Below are 21926 nucleotides of genomic sequence, written 5' to 3'. Positions count from 1 at the left end.
ACTTTTGCACCTTTTCTACTAAGGTACTATGCAGGACAAAAGGAGCAGCTATAATCATTGGGGTGCTTTTTTTTACTCTGATCCAACATCAGTGCCCCTACCAAAAACTCATTCAACTGCCATTCTACGTCTGCTAAGGTAGTAGTTGAATCTTTCCTTGGGACTGTTGAGGTGGTGGGGGTATGGCTTCTCATGGCAGAAGAACAAGTGATAGGCTCTGTCCTCCAGGATCACTACCTGTATTTCAACATTGTCAATGACAGTCCATCAGTCAGGAAAGAGAGCCCCTGCTTATCACTTCCTGAACAGTCCTGTGTCCTTAAAGATGCAAACGCCACACATGACAAATTACCATTTATGTCAGTCAAGTGTCTCTCCTGATCCACCAATGCGTGCATAGCCATAGAAAAGTAGATCTTTTTGTTTATGTAGTCTGTGGCAAGATGATCTGGTGCCTAAATAGGAATATGTATGGTGTCTGTTGCTCCACTGCAGTTAGGGAACCTTTTTGCTGCAAATACATCCATTATGTCCTGAACATTGCTGAGAGTCATAGCATTGTGTAGAAGGAGATGATTAATACCCCTGTACACTTGCATGACCATGATCCCCAAAGTGGATTTTCAAACTGCCATCAGTTAGTGGGAAATAATTTTGGAATCTAGCACTGTAGGTTTCCATAGTGTGATTGCAACTTGTTTCTCAGTGGTCAATGCCACTCTCATTTTGGTGTCTCTTTGCTGAAGGTCTGGGGCAAGCTTATCGCACAGATCCAGGAGTGTAGTTTGAGCATCTAAAAGTTCTGCAGCCATTGTTCATCATTCTAAGCCTGCTTTGTTACGATCTCACCAATCAGTGCTTGTTTCTTGGCACGTCATGCTCTGCAGCTGCTCTCCATGCACACCACCAATAGCTTGGAATGGGTTCTCACTATGTCCTGTGAAATCTGTTCTCCAAGAACTAGTCATGTTTCCTGCTCATTCAGTATTTCTTATGGCTCTGCAAATATCAGATGATAGGGCTTTCAGTACTTATTAGTGCATACCAGTGCAGGCTCCATGTTTGTCGGAGATGGCAGACTGTGAGGACTGCCAGGCAGGTTCATGGGATTTTTAAAAAGGCCTGAAAATTACTACAGAGATTTTATTATGGGGCGAAGGTAGTGCATGCTGGGAAGTTGACCCTTCTTCCTAGGCACTCCTGTGTGACTCAGTTCTGCCTTACTGCATTAGGAAAACTTCCCAAAAACTATAGTGGTGGACAATGGCAAGTTGTACACTGGTATATCTATCGATAGTGTACTGCTCTGTGCATTGACCCAAGTGTCCCATAACACCAACACAGGAAGAAAAGTATGCCCACACGCGCACACGACGTGGTAACTGTGGCAGCTTTGTGCCTATGTAACTTGTATTGCCAAAGTTTGTAGTGTAGTTTATAGTGTAGCCAGTCTGGTAACTTGGTTAGTGCACAATTTCAATCACTATTTTCCATGGATTCACTTCCACTTATGTATTATGTTATACCGGAAGGACAGAGGGTGTATGTGGTGAGGTGCACTGCTAGTTGATCAGCAATTTTATGGTGCATATTCAAAATTGGAGATAATATGAAACTTAAGCTAGAAAGGTGGTTCTTGTGAAAAATTCATGGAGTTTATTTAGCTCTTCAAAGTTTCACATGGGATTGTAACCTGTTCTGTACAGGGGCTGTCCTGCTGTTGTGTTTGTACAATCATTGCCATGATAGGACCCTTGTCAATGGCAGGCCTGTAGGTAGTAGGGATGTTAAATAGCAGGTAACAGAATAGTCGACTAACTGCATGAACTCTTAGTGGTTAGTTGACTATTCTGTAGACCCTGGGGCAGGGCTGGCAGCCACTGCAATCTGGGCCCACTCCTGGGGAGCCCCCTGCACTGCTGCCTCTGTATCAGAGGCAGCAGCACAGGGTGTTGGGTGGGAGCCAATCCTCAAGGGGAGTCTGTTTAAAACCCAGCTTCCCTCACAGACTGGCTGCCTGCCGTCCCACACTGCTGCCTCTGATACAGAAGCAGCTCCTCTCCATGGTTGGTCTGAGATCCCCACAGACAGAGGCTGCTGGAGAGAGGTAGAAGGAGGTGTGGCTGCCACAAAGCAGCCTGTGTCCGCAGTGGACCAGGCTAGCTATGAACTGGGGCTGTTGTCACGAAGCTCTGTGGGATGTGGAATAGCCTGTCTTCAGTGAGCCTAGCTCCACTGTGGGTAGGGACTGCTTTGTGGCAGCCTCCCCTGCCCTCCCCTCGCTGCAGGTAGCATCATGGAGCCAGTGCTGAGGGGAACCAGCTTTTAAGCTTCCCCTTCCCAGACTGGCTTCTACTCCCCCACATTGCTGCCTCCGATACAGAGGCAGCAAGCGTGGGGATGCGAGTAGTTGACTAGATTGACCAATAAGCCTAGGCTTTTGGTTAATCGACTTGTCAACTACTCATTCACATCCCTACTAGGTAGAGGTTACCACAAAACAAATGATAATGGAGATTACACAGCAGGAGACTTCTAGTTGTTGGTATGTAATCTAGGAATAGTTTTAGTTTATCTTCTGTCTTTTTTTTTTCTTTTTATCTACAACATAAAGTATGTTGATGGAAGTTTCCTTTAGACCAAAGACCTCACTTTAACTACTCCTTGTCATCAAAACAAATAAACCCACAGCTAGCCTGTCTCTTGTTTCTTGGTTGAAATCTCTCCTATAGCTTTCGTTTTCCGAGGTGAAATTGCATGACAGGTTTTACAAACTGAATACAGGCAGTCTCCGGGTTACGTACAAGATAGGGACTGTAGGTTTGTTCTTAAGTTGAATCTGTATGTAAGTCGGAACTGGCGTCCAGATTCAGCCGCTGCTGAAACTGATCAGTGGCTGATTCCAGGAAGCCCGGGGCAGGGGCTTCCTGTAGTCAGCCACTGGTCAGTTTCAGCAGCGGCTGACTTGGGGACGCCTGGGGCAGAGCAGCTGGGGTGCTTCTTGGTTGGTCCAGTAGTGCCGCCACTCCTCGGCGCTACTGGAGCAACCCAGCGGCACCCAAGCTGCTCTGCCCTAGGCGTCCCCAAGTCAGCCGCTGCTGAAACTGACCAGCAGTGGCTGAATCAGGGCGCCTGGGGCAGAGCAGCTGGGGTGCTGCTGGGTTGGTCCAGTTGCACCCAGAGCGGCGCTACGGGACCAACCGGCAGCGCCCCAGCTGCTGTACCACAGGCGTCCGGAGCAAAGCCGCGGAGCACGGGGGCAGCGGGACAGCCCAGACGCGCCATGGCTGTCCTGCTGCCCTCGGGCTCCGCGGCTTTGCTTTGCTTTGCTCCCCGTCTCCCTGGCCTACAGACCAGGGGGACGAGGAGCAAAGCCGCGGAGCACGTGGGCAGCGGACAGCCCAGACGCCCAGACCAGGGAGACGGGGAGCAAAGCAGAGCAAAGGGCTGTCCACTGCCCGCGTGTTCCGCTGCTTTGCTCCCCGTCCCCCTGGTCTGCAGACCAGGGAGACGGGGAGCAAAGCAGAGCAAAGCTGCAGAGCACGCAGGCAGCGGACAGCCCAGACACATCTGGGCTGTCCGCTGCCCGCGTGCTCCACCGCTTTGCTTCCTCTCCCTGGTCTGCTGGAGACCAGGGAGACGGGCCCCGTTCGTAAATGCGGATCTGACGTAAGTCGGATCCATGTAACTCAGGGACTGCCTGTACTACCTTTCACTACTATGTAAATGGCCAGGTTGCAATCCAGATTTAATTCTGGATACAAATTCTATTCCATTATACTTTTATTAATCTACTAAACATATGTAGTAATAATTATTGGGTTCTGTGCTCCTAAAACTTAAAGCCTGCAAATTTGTAGATAAAATTAATAAGGCAATTATTTTATTATATGTAGCAGGTGTATTAGCCCTTAACATTTTTTAAATCGGTAAGATGATAATGTTTGAAAACTAATGTAACTTGTATGTGTATTCAGTTGAATTGGAAACTAATCCTAACACTCACTACAGGATAATTTATCTAACTGGCCTTGGTCTGCTCTGTTTTATCTGGTGTCCATTGCTGTGGTAGTTGAATGTCTCCTAAAAGTAAGAACAAGGATTGCCTCATTCTCCTCTTTCCCTGCTACCAGAGGCAGATTTAATTTTCTAAAATTACTGTTTAATATGTAGATTAATAATACCATGAACAATGGCTCTCTGCTCTCGTACATTTAAAATGAGAAAAATATTTTTAACTTTCAATAAACACTACAGTTCTAAAAAATAAAACACATTGTACCCTGTAACATTTTGAAGCTTGCTTCCTTAAGCACTTTCAACAGGGATTTGGGACCTAACTACCTAAATGACTTTTAAAAATCCAGGCCTTAGGTCCTAATGCTTATATCTGCACGGACTCCTGTTGACTTTTCTGGATCTACCCAAATAGATCTGGATCTTAGACACTCTTGTGATGGATATGATAAAAGATCTTAAATAGACCTATGGACTATCAGAATCCAAATCTGGGAAGCTTCAGATTGTTTCGGGACTGTTGGTTTGCTGGTTTTAAATAACCATACACTTACCTTGTACAATGGTTATTATTGAATGATGTAGGATAGGCATGTTCTGTGAGAAGAGTGGAAGATTAATAATTTTTTAGTTAATGTTATTAGTGATGAATGTGCGATGGTTACAATAGTAAAGTACTCTTCTACCATGGTTTTGTGTGCTATACCCATTATTATAATTTAAAGTCTAATTTTAAATTGGACAAAGCCCAAAATCCAGCTTCAAAGTTCAGTAAGAAAAGTTTCCATTGCCTTATTGTGGTGATTGTTGTAGTTTGAGAGCAAGAAGAGGGGGACAGTGAGTTTAAAATATGAAACTCCAGGAGGAAGAGAATTTAGTTTCATAAGGATAAAATTATTTTAAATGTCTTTCAAGACTTTGGTCCAAGGGATATACATTGAGGCAGTTGTGTATGTTGCCATTTTCCCCATTTATTAAAAGAAAACATTTGCCAACAGGTATCTCACCTACTCTAAGCATAAAGGGAAAACAGATCTCAAATACCACTTAGTAGTAACTTATGCTAAATTCTGGTATTTTAAAGAAAACTGTCCCTTGCTCTGGAATGTTTACAATCTTCTAGGTTAAACCATATATAGATTATTACAACTTAAAGAGAGTGGTTGAAGTAGTTGAAGGTAATATAGACAATGTGATAACTTAATTATTCATGTACACATCTTAGTTCATGTCTCTTCCTTTTCTTACCACAGATGCATGTTAAGGCTTCAGTTTCTGTTTTGATATGCTATGTTTATTTCATCAAATCCATGGTGCATGCTTTTGCAGATCAATACATTCTTATTATATGTATCTGCTTGGAATTTTGTAGCTCTGGTTCTCAATCTCAGTTAGTACAGCTTTGGGTATTTACTACTTTAATAACTTTGCAGCTTATTACATCATGTTCCAGTGATGGAAAAAGATTTGTAAAAAATTATACACAGCCGTGGACACAAAAATAAAAAAATAAGATTAGATGCAGTCATATGTTTTGCTTAATCAAGCCTTTAAGGATTCTACCTTTTCAAAATGACATCACACTACGGAAGCCACTTCTGAAAATTTGGTTCCAACTGTGTGGCTTTAAGTAATTAGAAAACGAATAATACAGGTATAGTAATGGTGAGGTACTTTATGTGGTTATCCCTTCGATTTAAAATGGAATCTTCTTGTGTTTTCCACATTACTGACCCGTTTTACATGTGTTTTATTGTTAGGAGCAGCACAACTTCAAGTTCTAGAGGGAGTGGAAGTCATTGCAAACCTGAAGGCCAGGAAGAAGCTGTAAGAACACAAAGCTCAGAGCAGCCAACACCAGAAAATGAAGAAACAAGTAAGATACATCATTATTCCTGTAATAGCAAGGTCTCACTTCTACTCACAGCTATGATTGAACTCAGTGGGAGTTACACACATAGAAATGAGAGCAGAATGTAACATTAATAGAACAGTACTTTTGTCATTTATTTCCAAGAAGGCAAAATGAATAACCAAGCTCAAGGAGGCAACAAATTATTTACTTTACAAAACAAAATTCTAGTTGTCAACTGAAGAGACATGTAGTGCTATATAAGAGAAAATAATGTTTTTCTTAATTCTGAAATTATTGTCTTTTGCTTCTTTGTGTTATGGGAGAGCAATGAACAGTTTTTATTGTGTCACTATGAGGAGGAGTTTCTTGAAAGCCAGAGTTTAAAAAATATTGCTGGGATAGAAAAGACTTGTTACCACCATGTTTATGCTGTATTTGAATAATTAGGGAACTTGGGTCTTCAGAGCGGTTCCCTTTTAAACAGCATGAAATTTTACATTTAACTCTGTTTTCACTTATGTTAATTCATTTAGTAAATAAACAGTTAAAGTTGATAGCTTTATAAAGGGGGGATACAATGTTAAGGTGTTAGTCAGAGAAATTTTTATTATGCTGAATTCAGTCGACCTGTTGGATTCATTGCTGCAGGAGACAGTTGGATCAAATGGCTGTATCAGTGAGGATTGTAGCATGGACCAAGAAAGAATCGCTCACCCCTCACCCCACTTTTATTCTCTGTTATACCAAACTGAACAATTGGTAGGTGGATTTATGGGATCTTTTTGCCTTCCTCTGAGGCGTTAGATACAGACGCTTGAAGTAGCACTTCAGACTACATGAACCAGTGGCCTAATCCAATGTGGCAATTCTAGTATTCTACAGGAGTTATAGATGTGTACTCATGCTACTGAAATGATTACATGATTCTGATGTTTAATTTCAGGAGTCCCTAAAGAATTGCATGAGAAAGTCACAAGTGCGGAAGAGGTGAAAACTGTAGATGAAGCTGTAGAGAGAACAGATACAGGTATGTTGCCTGTTTCTTCATGTGGTCATCTGAAACAGGGAAGGTGAATAACCATAACTTTCTAAAGCCAGCCCAAATATAATATTTTTTCTATGACCATTTAAAACATCTTCTTGAGTACCCTATAACTGCTAGCTAATTTTAACTGCCTTTTTCTGTTAGCTGTATCAGATAAGTATATATCAGAGCATCCTGGAACCAGCACAGAAGGAGAAAGTGATCCCAATCTTGACAGTGTCTGTAGGAATCCAGAAGAAGGATCTTCAAGTGAAAGAAGCAAAGAACAGGAGAGTTCAAGTCAACAACATACAGAATCCACTGCCAACCCAGTTAATACAAACCATGAACTTCAGCCACAGCCAGACTCTTCAGGGCTTGCAGCTCATGAAGAATCATCCACCAGAAGCACTGCTTTCCAAGAAACTGATGATAGTGATGATGACCCTGTCTTGATACCTGGTGCAAGGTATCGAGGAGGACCAGGACACAGGTTAGTATAATTATTTCCTTTTCTATTTTTTGGCATCTGTTTTCTGAGAGAAAATTTAGGAACTCCTGTTTCAGCCCTAAACGGTAGTATCTCAAAGCTTGTGGCCTAGAGTGCCTTATTGACAACTTCAAGGAGTCATGAAGGCTGCATCTAGTCAGCATGTATATAATACATAGTATCTTTCTTGCAAAAGCGGGGGGGAGGGGGAACTTTTTATCTAAGTTACACAGTGATAAATGTTTGCAGTTGATCCGTGGGTTTTTTAGAATACTTGTCAGTTGCAATATAACAGCACCTGTATTCCCCTTCTGTGGTCCACCAACAACATCCACATTGGGTTTTGGCTTCCAGATACCATCTTTTCTGGCCAGATACATGTATCTGATTCCTTTCTGCCTGTGGCCTTCCATGTTTCACAGTTTCCTGATTTACACTGATATCCCAGACAGTCTTCCTAAAGAACCAGTGCATGTGTTTTGCTTTCTCTTTGAGGGTTATGACCCATGTATTCTCCCAAATTATAATTACCACACAGCTGCTTCTATGCAAGCAAATTTATTCTTAAAGCATTACAGAGAAAACAACAAAAAAAATAAACACACACACACATGCTAAAAAGCTTACCCCAAGGCAAGATATTATAATTTTTTTATTCTGACTTTGTGGTGCACATTAGTATATGGTACACCTCTCATTTGAAATATTCTTAACAGTGTTTGTATGGGATACATTGCTGTATTTGTATAAAATTATATTTCTGTTAATTATGTACAATGGAAATTAAAATAGTTGAAACTTAGCTGTTCTGCTTGTTCAAGAAATTAACTTGGTATCAAGTTAATGTCCTTAATTGTTTTCTATTTCATATTGTCTCCTTGATATATATTTACATCTTGGAGGGGAGCAATGCCTCATGCTGTTTACTCCAGGTTTTATAGTTTCCGCAAAGTAGAATTTCCCACGGGACTGGATGGCTGATGGGATTTTTAAAATATAGGACTACCGCTACTTCATGTCTGTGTCCCTAGATGACATCATATCCCAGAATACTGAGCAATAAATGTCAAAGCTCACCACTGTAACTGAGATTGTTTGGTGCTCTTATTGGAATGTTAGAGAGGAATATGATTGAATGGACCATGGAGGCTGAGCTACTCTTTCCCCTTCAGGTTTGTGTTGAGGTACATTCTCCTGGGGTATATCCACACTAGGGAAAATGCGATTTTAATAAATTACTATATTTTTACCTTGACCTGATAACCATATACAGGCAGTCCCCGAGTTACGCGGATCCGACTTATGTCGGATCCGCAGTTACGAATGGGGCCGTTCCTCTCCCTGGTCTCCAGCAGACCAGGGAGAGGAAGCAAAGCGGTGGAACACGTGGGCAGCGGACAGGGCTGTCCTCTGCCCACGCGCTCCGAGGCTTGGCTCTGCTTTGCCCCTCCTCCCCCCGTCCCCCTGGTCTGCAGACCAGGGGGACGGGGGGGACGGGGGGCCAAAGCAGAGCCAAGCCGCGGAGCGCGCGGTCAGCTGACAGCCCAGACGCGTCTGGGCTGTCAGCTGGCAGCGCGCTCCGCGGCTTGGCTGTGCTTTGCCCCCCCCCCCCCCCCCCCGGTCTGCAGACCAGGGGGACGGGGGGGCAAAGCAGAGCCAAGCCGCGGAGTACGCGGGCAGCGGACAGCCCAGACGCGTCTGGGCTGTCTGCTGCCTGCGTGTTCCGCCGCTTTGCTCCCCGTCCCCCTGGTCTGCAGACCAGGGGGACGGGGAACAAAGCAGAGCAAAGCCACGGAGCCCGAGGGCAGCAGGACAGCCACGGCGCGTCTGGGCTGTCCCGCTGCCCCCGTGCTCCATGGTTTTGCTCCGGACACCTGTGGTACAGCAGCTGGGGCGCTGCCAGTTGGTCCCGTAGCGCCGCTCTGGGCGCTACGGGACCAACCGGGCAGCACCCCAGCTGTTCTGCCCCAGGCGTCCTGATTCAGCCACTGCTGGTCAGATTCAGCAGCGGCTGAATCAGGACGCCTGGGGCAGAGCAGCTTGGGTGCTGCTGGGTTGGTCCAGTAGCGCCGAGGAGCGGCGGCGCTACTGGACCAACCCAGCAGCACCCCAGCTGCTCTGCCCCAGGCGTCCCCAAGTCAGCCGCTGCTGAAACTGACCAGTGGCTGACTACAGGAAGCCCCTGCCCCGGGCTTCCTGGAATCAGCCGCTGATCAGTTTCAGCAGCAGCTGACTTGGGGATGCCTGGGGTTCTTAAGTTGAATCTGTATGTAAGTCAGAACTGGCGTCCAGTTTCAGCCGCTGTTGAAACTGATCAGTTTCAGCAGTGGCTGAATCTGGACGCCAGTTCCGACTTACATACAGATTCAACTTAAGAACAAACCTACAGTCCCTATCTTGTACGTAACCCGGGGACTGCCTGTAACTACAACTGCTCTGTCCATGCTGGTGTTTTACCACAGTTGATGAACACATGGTTTAAAAACAAACTTTTTTTAGTTATTTCACAACCCAAGTTCTCATGCAGTCCCAGGTGACACGTGTTATGTAAATACCATATATAAATAATTCTGTGGAACTTTACCCTCCAGGGTTGTAAGTTGGACAGCTTTTATCAGGAATGAATTCACTTAGCATTTGTAAAGTTTTAGACAACAAAACAATACTTTTCTGTCACTTTTCTGAGGCTGGAAAAACGCCTTGGGAATTTTCTTGCTCCTCTATTTTTATATTTGCCACATTACTGTTTTTTTCATCTTTTCTCATCTCATTTCTCAGTTGCAATATATTGTCTGTCTTCCAAGTCAAAATGACAGTTTCACACAAAGGATAACAACCTACAACTGCTATCAGTTGAACAAACCTCTGCCACTGTGGTGGAAATATAAAGGTTTCCACTCTGCTGGTGACCTATGTTGGTGTCTATATGATGCCATGTGATAAAATAACTATTTCAGTCTCTTAAACTAAACTAAAACATGGACACAAACTTTTAAAAGAACATTTTTAAGATTGCACTGAAAAGTTAGGAAATGCCAGGCTTACGGTTCCCTATGCAACTTTAAATTATCCACGTTGTCTGTATGCATCATGTTGCAGTCTTGAATTACATGACTACATACTGTTTTTCTACAGTACCACTGGCCTTACTGAGTGGAATATTGTGTAGCATTAAAATCTTGGTATGTAGAGACCGTTTCCTCAGTATGGACAGCATATGGTGTGCCCTACTGATTTGAACACAAAGCTGTGAAGCAGTCTCCCAAAATTCTAATGCTGTCTCTGATATGGACTTCCTTTGGGTTCTTCCCCACCCATATTTTGTAAATTCCTACCCAGTGTTGTGTTGATTATTGGATGCTGTTTGCAACAGAAAGTGCTATATAAGAGACAGGTTTCCAAACAGCTGCATATCTGATATTAAGCTAGATTTTACAGACTTCCTCCTTCTCTGTATTTGACTGCATTGGTGAGGAATGTAAGGCAAAATTCTAGTCTTATTTACACCAGTGCAAATCTAGTGTATGGTAATTGCATTGATGTTGATAAAAATAAATATTTCATCTGCAGATAAAAAACAAAATATATAAAGCTTACTTTTTTCCATTAGATGGTTGTAAAGCCCAGGGTGACTGAGGATTGCCTCCAGGTTTTTGACTATGGTTAAATTTGATGCCCTGTTGTCTTCAGTTTGTTCTTTTGTGTATGTATAAGGAGCATATACATGGCTGAAAAGTAACAAGATTAAGTAATGAAATGCATATTGTTTTCTTTCTGGTTCTACAATGTCTTCCTAACTATTAGTGAATTAGTAGATTTGTGTGTGAGGGAAAATCATGATCTTAAAGACCATACTGGCAGTCTTGGAAGCTGATTGAATATGTACTGAAGATGATTTATAAACAGATCTTCTTTTTATAATCAGTGAGCATTTGCCTGAGTGAGTACTTAAGTCAATTCCTTCTAATTTTAATTTACTGCCAGATATGATCCTTGATTTACAAAGTTATGTTAGTACAATACCAATAGCTAAGCCCTCTTCCTCATGGTCCTAATAACAAACCCACCATGCCCAACTCCTCTTTTCCTCTATCCCAGAGCCAAGTGTCCTAATACCTGCAAATACGTGTATTTAGACTGCATGTTCAAATGTGTGCATATATGGTATCTGGTCTTGGGAAGAGATGAGATTTGGAGGGTATCTGCAACTAGGACAAGGAGTGTAAAGCAGTGTTTCTTAAACCGTTCCACCGAACGCTGGTGTTCTGTGAACAACTCGCAGGTGTGCTGTGACTACTTCTTTGTTTTTGTCCTTTTTTTGGTCTGATGACTTTTTTTTTTTTAAAGAAAATTTTCATAGGTGTTCTACACAAAAAAAATTGTTTGTAGTTCCATGGTATGAAAAAGTTTAAGAAACACTTGTCTAAAGTATATTACTTTGGGGAAGAGATGAGATGAGAATGTTTGTGAGTTTGTCAATGGAGTGGGGTTTGGGAGGCTTTCTGTACATAAGAGTTTTTAGGATTATTAGATCTCAGATGTAAAATGTGTTCTACAGGCATGTGTTCTACATGTCTCAAAGTGTGACTGCCGTCTGAGACTTGCAGATATTCAGGACGTCCCAATACTTGAAAAAACATAAAACTTTGATACAGGTTGGACCTTCCTGGTCCAGAATCCTCAGTACTTGAGTGGTCCCAGATGGGGGAATTTGCCAGACCAGGAAAAATCCCCTGCTGCCCCTCCTGCCACCAGCTCTTTTAGCCCCACTGTCAGCTGGGTGACACAGCTGCCATGGCCCTGAGTCCAGAATGGCTGCCCCAGCCCCATTGCTGGCACAGTGGCACGCAGAATGGCTGCCCCAGCTCCACTGCTGGTTCTGCTGCTGAGCAGCATGTGGTCCTGGCTGAGCTGCCCTGGTCCCAGCTGGGTGAATGTGGCAGCACCAGCACTGCTGCCTGGCTGGCGCACAGCCCTAATTGGGCTGCCAGCCTGCCGCAGCCCCGGACAGGCTTCCCTTGATAGACTGCCACAGCCCAGCCTTGCTGTCAGCCAGGGTGCCGTGACCCTGCACCCACCGCTGGTGTGGCATGCATGAGCTCCACTAGCTGGATTGCTGAGCTGCCCCAGCCCTGCTACCACCGCCAGGCTGCTGAGGCCCTAGCCTCACTATCACCAGCCTCGCTGCTGTCCCTCAGCTGCCCTGGGACTCTCCTGTCTCAGCTGCTGTCCCTCCTGCCCTGGGACTCTCCTGTTCAGGAACATCTGTGGTCCTGCTGGACCACGGATGTTGCAGGATAAGTGTCCCAGTTTAGGAAAGTGTAATAACCTGTAATAAAGTTCTGCCTTAGCAGAGTGAAACATAAGCCTCCATGTAATGCCTTACAAAAGTCTTAGGACTAATTTACACTGCTATTTACATCAGTATAACAGTTGTCACGTACCCATCTCTGTATCCCTTTTCTTCTTTCTGTCTTTTTCTCTTCAGCATTTGAGCATAGCTCACAAAAGCTTATGTTCTAATACTCTGTTAAATTTGTTAGTCTTTAAAGTTCCACCAGACTCCTTGTTGTTTTAGTATAACTTAGATTGCTCAGGGGTGAGAATAAGCCACCCCAAAGCAACAGGTTGTTGTAACTTACAAGTGCTGGTATGGACAGCACTATGTTGGTGGGACATACAATATTAGTAATTGGTGGGCCTCTTGCATAAGTGGATTTGTTATGCTAACAGGAGAGCCCTCTTCCACTGGCATCAAATATCTTCACCAGTTGCATTGCATCAGTGCACCTTCACTATTTTGCTTCTAAAGTAGACCAGCCCATAGAAGACTGTAGGATTAACACGTAGTGCTTTAATATAATTATAACCAAGTCAGAAGTCATGTTCACATACCCTTTAAGGCTCTTGAATTTTCATACCATTCAACAAAACATTTTGTATAATATAGAATTACTTCTTCGAGTAGCATCCCCGTGGGTGTTCCACTGTTGGTGTTGGGCTTGTCCCGGCGCTGCAGATCGGAGATCCTTTAGCAGTTGTCTGCCAGACCATGCATGCGCGTCGGTCGTCTCATGGCTTTTTGCGCTGTTTCTGGTTGCACGGTCCAACGAACGCCAGTTCCTTTTAACCGTCTCCGGGCGCAGACCGAGAGAGCTCCCTCTTGTGTTAATCCTGTCAGGAATCTAGAGACAAAAAATTTTAAACAGTTAGCAGTTGTCACCTAGTTGTTTGTTAGTTACTTAGTTAATAGTTGTAGATAGTCGTTCAGCGTGTTCACTTAAAAAAAAAAACACACCCTAAGGACGTTCTTCACAAAACCATGCTGAGATCACCAGGCTTCAAAAAGTGCGGCACATGCCGTGATCCAATCCCTGAGTCTGACGGGCACACATCGTGCATAAGGTGCTTGGGCAAGGGACATATTCCCCAGAAATGTCCCCACTGCTTGAACCTTACTGCTTGAGCACAACTGGAATGGGCGATGCGGCTGAAAATGCTGCTTTTTGATAAGGTGCTCTAGCCGCAAACGGACTCCCCATGGCCCATCACAATCGCTACCAGCAGCCAAGCGTCATCCTTCTCCAAAGGCGATGCATTCTAAGAGAAGGCCTTCTCCCTTTCACTCCCTGCCAGCAATCCACGTGAGCACAGGAGAAAACCAGGCACTTCGAGCACAACCACAGCCCGCCGACCGGAGAATCACAAGCAAGTCCGTAGTACGTTGGCACCAAAACCAGCACTGACAGTACAACTGGCACCAGCCACGCAGACCACACCAGCGCCGAGCCTGGCACCGGATCCCACACTGGGACCGGAACCTTATATGGTGCTGGTGGCACCGCGCATATCGGCGCTGACTCATGCGGCACCGCTTGTCCTGGCACCAACAAACCAGCCAGAACTGGCACGCCACCTGACTGCGGCACCATCATCCTGAGCAACTTCCTAGGCAGCACCAACTCCCATGTCGACACCGCCATCATCACTAACACAACATCCTCTGGCACCGATCAAAGCGCGTTGGAAAAGGCACAAGTTACCAACCCCATCACTAAGTCCGGAACAGGCTGTGTTCTCTCCTGAACCACCTTCATCTTCTCCAGTTCCATCAATCTGTAAGCCACTTTCCATCCAGAACTCACCGATACTCACCAAGTGCCTCTCCTTCTCCCAGATAGCACTATTATCCATCACTCTCTCCAGTGCTCTCACGGGGTAGATTCAGATCACCAAGGTCCCCCACACTTTCCACCAGCTCCAGGTACCAAGAGATTTACAGATGCAGCCATCACCACAGATACTCTCTACACTACTATGACTGTCAGCATAGACAGTCGTCATGACAGTCGTTACTCACACTTACCGGACCTTACTTCACACAAGTCACAGTCCTATCATCAGACACACGCAACCCATGCAAAAACTCTCTCCCTCTCCCTCTACGGTGAGGCCACCCACGGGAAATCAGCCATCCATAACACATCAGTCTGAGCCAGAAGAGAGACAGCTGTCAGATGAACCACAAGACCATTCTTCTGAAGACATTTCTTCCTCTTCACCTGTCTTCCCTGAGATTCCTCGCACACAGACCACTTACACCAATTTCAGGAGCTGTTTTAGAAGGGTTGCCGACAGCCAAAAGGTGCAGCTATCAGAGGTCCAGCAGAAGCAGCACTATCTCCTAAGAAATCTACAGCCTTCACAAACATCAAAGATGGCTCTACCACTCGATGAGGCAATCCTAGAAGTGGCCAATGATATATGGCAAACACTCGCCTCCACTCCAGCGACAAATAAAAAGACTGACAAAAAGTATTTTGTACCAGCAAAAGGCATGGAGCTTTTATTTAACCATCCACAGCCTAACGCCCTTGTTGTCGACACGGTGCAACGAAGAGCCAAAGCGCTGCAATATAAGAATACCTCTGGAGACAGGGACAGTAAACGTCTGGACCTCTTGGGGAGAAAAGTCTATTCATTGGTCACTTTAACACTGAGAGAGGCCAATTATGCAGCATTATTGGCCAACCACAATTTTGATAATTATTCAAAATTAGTTCCCCTTCTCGAACACTTACTGTACATTTAGCGTCAGGTACTCAAGGCTGTTGTGCAAAAGGGTTATGCTGCCTCTCAATCGGCACTGCTCTTTGCCCTCGATACCAAGGATGCGGCGGCGCAGACCACAGCCACATCAGTGATCATGTTCAGGGCCTCAAAGCTCAACATGGCAGTGGTGCCAAAGGAGCTTCAATTGAAGGCACAGCCTGTTTGCCAAGAAAACTGACCAGGTGTTACTTCCATGTGACTATCCATCTGGCATACAGGCGTTTCCTATGTTTTGTAGTAGGACCCGAACACTTCCAGTACAAGGTCTTACCATTCGGTCTCTCTTCAGCTCCCAGGGTTTTCTTGAAAATGCTGGCAGTATTAGTGGCATTCCTCCGACTGTTGGGAATCATAATGTTCCCTTATCTAGACGATTGTCTCCTCAAAGGGTCATCTTTCGATGAAGCACTCGTGCCACTAACATGGCAAGGGCACTATTTGAGGCACTCGGTCTTATAATCAATGTCCCCAAGTCATCCATGACACCACAACAGTCCATAGAATTTATAGGGGCTCGACTCGATTCACTCACGACACATGCATACTTGCCCATCACCAGATTCCACTCTATTCGAGACCTTGTTCAAGTTCTCACCACCAGTCCAAGGATTTCCATACTTACCTGCCTACAGCTCATGGGACACATGGCAGCTACAACGTATGTCGTGGCACATGCAAGACTGCACTTCCGATGCATCCAGTATTGGATGATGATACTATACGTTCCGCACAAACACGAGGCACACAGGATGGTGGTGGTGCCATGCATGGTCAAGGAATCATTAACATGGTGGACTCTGCAATATTATTGGCTGGGATATCTTTCCACCGACCCCAACCAACTATGCAGATCACAACCAATGCAACTCTACTTGGTTGGGGTGCCCATCTCCACGACACATAGACCCAAGGTCAGTGGTCGGCATAGGAGTCCAACATATAAACCTTCGCAAGTTGAGAGCTGTCTTCAACGCCTACAAACCTTTCCTTCCTCTTATCCATGGCCGCGTGGTCCGTAACCTCACGGACAACATGGCAACAGTATACTATTTAAACAGGCAAGGAGGGTCTCGGTCCCTTTCCCTGTGCATGGAAGACATACATTTATGGAACTGGTGCGACCGACATGAAGTTGCCATTCTGGCGGTGTATCTCCCTGGCAAGAACAATACCACAGCAGATACCCTCAGCAGGCATTTTACCCACACACCATCCTGCATGTGCTATTCAACCGCTGGGGATATCCGTACATAGACCTCTTCGCCACTCAGGACAACACAAAGTGCCCTCAATATTGTTCAAGAGCGGGCATTGGTCTGACATCCAAGGGAGATGCTTTCCTCTTCAGTTGGAGTCGTCATCTCCTATATGCGTTTCCTCCCATTCCTTTGATTCCAAGAGTTCTGGAGAAGATAGCTATGGATGGAGCCAGGGTGGTGATAGTGGCACCCTTCTGCCCACATCAAATGTGGTTTCCTTACCTTTTCTGCATGTCGCTCCATCCCCCGTTTCATTTTCCCAGACGACCCAGTCTACTGACACAGGACCACAGGTACCTGCTACATCCTCAGCCGGATCACCTCACGTTGACAGCATGGCTCCTAATTGGTTCCAATAAGGAGAAATGACTTGTTCGCAGGCTGTCAGGCATGTTCTCCTATATAGCAGAAGAAGTAACACGCGTACCACTTCCCTGCACAAATGGCGCCGGTTCTGTTCTTGGGGCTTGGACAGGAAACTAGGCCCTAACACGCTACCCATGCAATCCATCTTGGATTACATTCTCTACCTTAAACATCTGGGCCTTGCACTTTCTTCTCTGAAGGTCCATTTAGTGGCAATCATGACATTTCAACAACTTGAGGACAGCTGTACTGTTTTCTCGCACCCTATCACAAGAAGATTCATGAAGGGGTTGGCCAATATCTTCCCATGACATAGGCAACCCTCAGACCTGTGGAATCTGGAATTGGTCCTAAATACCTCAATGCAACCACCATTTGAGCCTTTAGCCATCTGTGATCTATCCTCCCTAACCATGAAGGTTGTGTTTTTGCTGGCAAAAACCTCAGCACGCAGGGTGGGAGAGTTGGCAGCCCTATTGGTGACACCTCCCTATACTGTCTTTACGCCTCAGGGAGTCATACTATGACCCCAACCAGCATTTTTACCTAAAGTTAACTCAGAATTTCACATAAACAAGCCCATATTCCTTCCCATATTCTACCCGAAACCACATTTTTCAGAACAGCCCTCTTGACTGCATTCCCTGGACGTCCGTTGAGCCCTGGCCTTTTACATCAAAAGAATTTGGGCCTTTCGGAAGTCTTTGTCTGCTTTTATCCATAGCCAACCATTCCAAAGGTCTCCCATTATCAGCACAATTTATATCAAAGATAATCAACTCCTGCATTACGCGGTGCTATGTATTACAAAACAAAACCTTTCTATCAGGTCCCATTGTATCAGGTCAAGGCATCCTCTACTCCTGTCCTCAAGGGAGTCTCCCTCAAGGACATTTGCCATTTGGCCACATGGTCCTCGGACCTTACATTTGCAAAACATTATGCACTTTCTAACATTTTTGTGACCGACACTGCAGTTGGCTCTGAGGTCCTCTCTATGGCGGCAATACATTGACTCCAAAACCCGCCTCCGTCTTCCAAGCTACTGCTGTGGAGTCACCAACAGTGGAGCACCCACGGGGACACTACTCGAAGAAGCAGTTATTACTCACCCTGTGCAGTAATGATGGTTCTTCGAGATGTATCCCCCCCGTCGGTGCTCCACAACCCACCTTCTTCCCCTCTTTGGAGTCTCTGATTATATTTTTCAGACCTCGACGATAAGGAGGAACTGGCGGGAGCCGGACCGCGCGACCAGAAATGGCAGAAAAAGCTGCGAGACGACCGACATTCATGTGCAGTCCGGCAGACGACTGCTAAAAGATCTCCGATCTGCAGCACTAGGACAAGCCCGACACCAACAGTGGAGCACCCATGGGGGAACACATCTCGAAGAACCATCGTTACTGCACAGGGTGAATAACTTCTTTTGTATATCTTGCGTCAAGACCTTACAGTACATGTATATAGCAGCCGGGAGGTGGAATTCTCACTTGGGTAGCATACAGACACTAGCTCTGCTCAAGGTACCCCCTAAAAATAATGTGATCATGGCTGCTTGAGCTGCTGTCTTTGCCACCATGATCGTACTGCCGTTTTTAGAATATTAGTTCAAGCAGAGCTACCCTGTATATATGTCTACCTGAGCAGGGAACCATACCTCCCTGCTATTGTTTAGCCATACACTTAGAGATAATTTAAAGATATATAAAGAAACAGAACTTGAGGGAGTATGGAAAACCAAAAATCATGTTGAGATTCCAGAGCCTGGGAAAAAAAGATGTATTGTCTCCCCCAGTTGGAAATTCTGTTGCTGGACAGCTGTAATTCAATATATTTGGGCTGCAGAGAAGCAGCCCCATGTGACAAAGCACTTAATTCTTTTTTATCTGACTTACAGTAAAGACATTTGGTATCCTTATTTGTCTACATGCTATAGAAGGGCTCACCTCTGCATATACAGAAAAATATAATCGGGTACCTTGATAAATTGGTAAAATTTCTGGGATTTTCTGGGACTATCTGATGTATTTTCTTCTAGCAAGAAAAGACTGTAACTTTCAAAGATGGGATGCTAAAATCCGGTTGACAATTGGAGACTTTTCCATGGTATAACATGAGTGAAATTTGAACTGCTTAGAATACAGCTTAATCTCTGTGTTTCCACGTATTTCTATAAGTTAAATACTTCCTAGGCATTGGAGAAACTCCACAGTTGACGATGTAGAATTAAAATTCAGATAGTGACATAACCCAAATCAGTTTTTGTCTATAATGTATAGCTTTTTTGTTGAGGAATACTGGAAAGTGTATATCCCAAATTCTGTATTCTGGAGGCAAGATTTTACAGTTCCTCCTAAGGATAATCAGTGGCAGAAATACTCAAACATACCTTTTGAAACCTGTTTGCATCATTTAAAAAGCACATAGTACTTCATGCTGCATGAGTTTTTTATTATTTTCCTTCCATTTTGAACAAAATGAATATAGATCATCGCTTCAGATGTTCTAAATGGGATTCACTATGTCTCATTCATATGTTGTTTAGGGATCTCCCTTTATCTTCATTTAGATGCCTAATAGAACTATTTATATGTTCCAAATTAGGAGTTGGCTCTATTTAACGCTACCTGTTGTGTTCTGGGAATACGTCTACAGGACCAACTCTCTAGTACTAGATTTAAGAAATGCAGAATACAGTGTCTGCAAGCAAAAATGTACCAATACACGTATGTTATAGATATGGAAATATGAAATCTTAACCCACTTTATTACAGACTGGACCTCTCTGGACCAGCAGCCTCAGAACCTGACTGGTCCCAGGTGAGGAAGTCTGGTCCCACCAGTTTTGGCTCTGCTGCTGGCCAGAGTGTGCTGCCAGCTGGGCAACCTGCTGGGCAGCCCTCCACCGGGACTTTCTGGTCCTGGAACATCTGGGATCTGGTAGGATAACAGATGTTGCTGGACCAGAGTCCCAGTTTAGAGCGGTTCACCTGTATTCCTTAAACAGTAGCACCAAAGAGTGTGTTTAAAGTATAACAAAATATCCTGGTCTTCAAGTCAATTAATCAGGATTTATCATTTAATGAACATAACTTGGAGTATTATTGAAGTCCAGAAGCAGTTTCCCAGTATAAGTATGATTTAGTATTTAGATGTATAATGAAGATTAAATAGATGTTAAATGGAACATTGATTTTTCCATAATTTATCTAAAATGCAAAACTAAAAAATATAGTAGACCTATAATTTAATATTTTAATTTTACTTATCTGTCATAGCTTTCCTTACATTGATTCCCATTCAACTGTTTATCTTGAATGCAATGGGAACATATCTTTTTAAAAAGCTGTTTGAGTTATTTGAACATAGAAAAAGTCCACGGCAGTGGTTCTAAAGTAAAAAAAAAATTTTTTTTTGCAGGTTTACTTAATTGTGAAGCTTGACACAAATGTAACTGAGTTGTTAGGCTCATAGCTGGCTTCAGCCTAAAATATTTCTCATCTAGAACTGAAAATCAGAGACTTAGGATAGAATGGCTATCTCATTCTTTTCTTGTAGCATGTCTGCTGCTGTAGTACCTTAGAAAATGGTGAAGACTATAATGACTAAAAAGTGAAATGTTTGGTGCTTGAAATATTTTATAATGGTTTGTCTAGTTAGCTAATATAATATTACATTAACACACCCATGAACAATTATCTAAGGGAATTTCCGAGGCATATTTGAAGAATAAGGATGAATGCAAATTTCATATTGTTAAACTATTTGGCTAGATTCTGCTGGAACATTGTTATTTATCCTACAAGTCTGCAGAAGGGAATTATTTCCTATGCTCCTTGGGGAATCCACAAGAAGAGTCTTTTCTCTTGCATGCCTAAACACCTAAATACCTTTTAACTTAAATGTACTCAAATTTCTCAAAGCACAGAAAAGTTAGTCCTATATGCACCGGCAACATGGTCTTCCTTAGCTGTAAACTTTATGGGTTTAGTGAGAAAATGGTACTGCAAGTGCACACAGTATGATTTTTGACTCGTTATAATTCAGTTCAAAATCAGTTTTCACATGAATAGTCAAAGGCTCTTCTCATTAAGGGCTATTTCATATTCAAATGGCTGAATTGGTTAAGCTCAAACTTTCTGAGAGTCACCTGTGAGCAGAGACTAAGCCTGGAAAATCAATCCAATTAGTGGAAAATGTCAAGTCATAAGGGACTCAAAATAAAGAATTTAAAATGGAAATGCTTATGCAACTTGCTGCCACATCTGCTATAATTCAACTGATGAGTAATTAATATATTTTATAAAACTTACTTTGTGTACTGATAAAATATTCAAAAACTAGGGGGTAGTGCTGGTTGAAATGAAAATGTTTTCATGTATTAACCCACATGGAAGAAGTAAAATTTTTGGAATAATCTTAATACACAGACTGTTATAGATTGTAATCTTAAAAACTTGATACACAGGCGTTTTGAATGACTTTGACTATTGTTCCCTTCACTAGATTTAATATCAGAGGAACAGCAATAGGTGATAGAATAATGAGGTAATTTCAGTATCTTCCTCCCTCTCCCCCATTTTCTTTTTTCTGTATGATGGATTTACCAGGTTCTTGTTTTCCACATCTAACCAGCTTTTCTATTCGCTATTACTACATTTACATTTGCCAAATATTGGATGCTGGAATTTGTAGAGCAGATTGTTTGAGTTATATTTAACTGCATGCATTGCATGGAAACAGTGTGAGACGAAATGGCTGTGTACAAATTTAACATCACATGAATCTCTTTAGCGTATG

The 21926-nt window shown here is 43.8% G+C and overlaps 1 protein-coding gene across 7 annotated transcripts in view; it reads left to right on the top strand.

Annotated features, from left to right (window-relative positions):
- The window catches only part of DCAF6 (DDB1 and CUL4 associated factor 6), a 156391-nt gene that overhangs the window by 112311 nt on the left and 22154 nt on the right, over window positions 1–21926 (top strand). For 5 of the 7 annotated variants that reach the window (XM_075909054.2, XM_075909043.2, XM_089773248.1 and 2 more), the window contains 4 exons: window positions 5778–5893; window positions 6816–6899; window positions 7062–7389; window positions 21633–21674. In XM_075909054.2, the coding sequence (XP_075765169.1) occupies window positions 5778–5893; window positions 6816–6899; window positions 7062–7389; window positions 21633–21674 (570 nt within the window). The remainder of the gene's footprint in view (window positions 1–5777; window positions 5894–6815; window positions 6900–7061; window positions 7390–21632; window positions 21675–21926) is intronic. The other 2 variants (XM_075909049.2, XM_075909079.2) reach the window with 1 other exon arrangement.

This window comes from Pelodiscus sinensis, chromosome 1 (genome assembly GCF_052426305.1).
Source record: "Pelodiscus sinensis isolate ZL-2025 chromosome 1, ASM5242630v1, whole genome shotgun sequence".
Taxonomy (NCBI): Eukaryota; Metazoa; Chordata; order Testudines; family Trionychidae; genus Pelodiscus; species Pelodiscus sinensis.
This window is presented reverse-complemented; position numbering and strand designations above follow the sequence as displayed.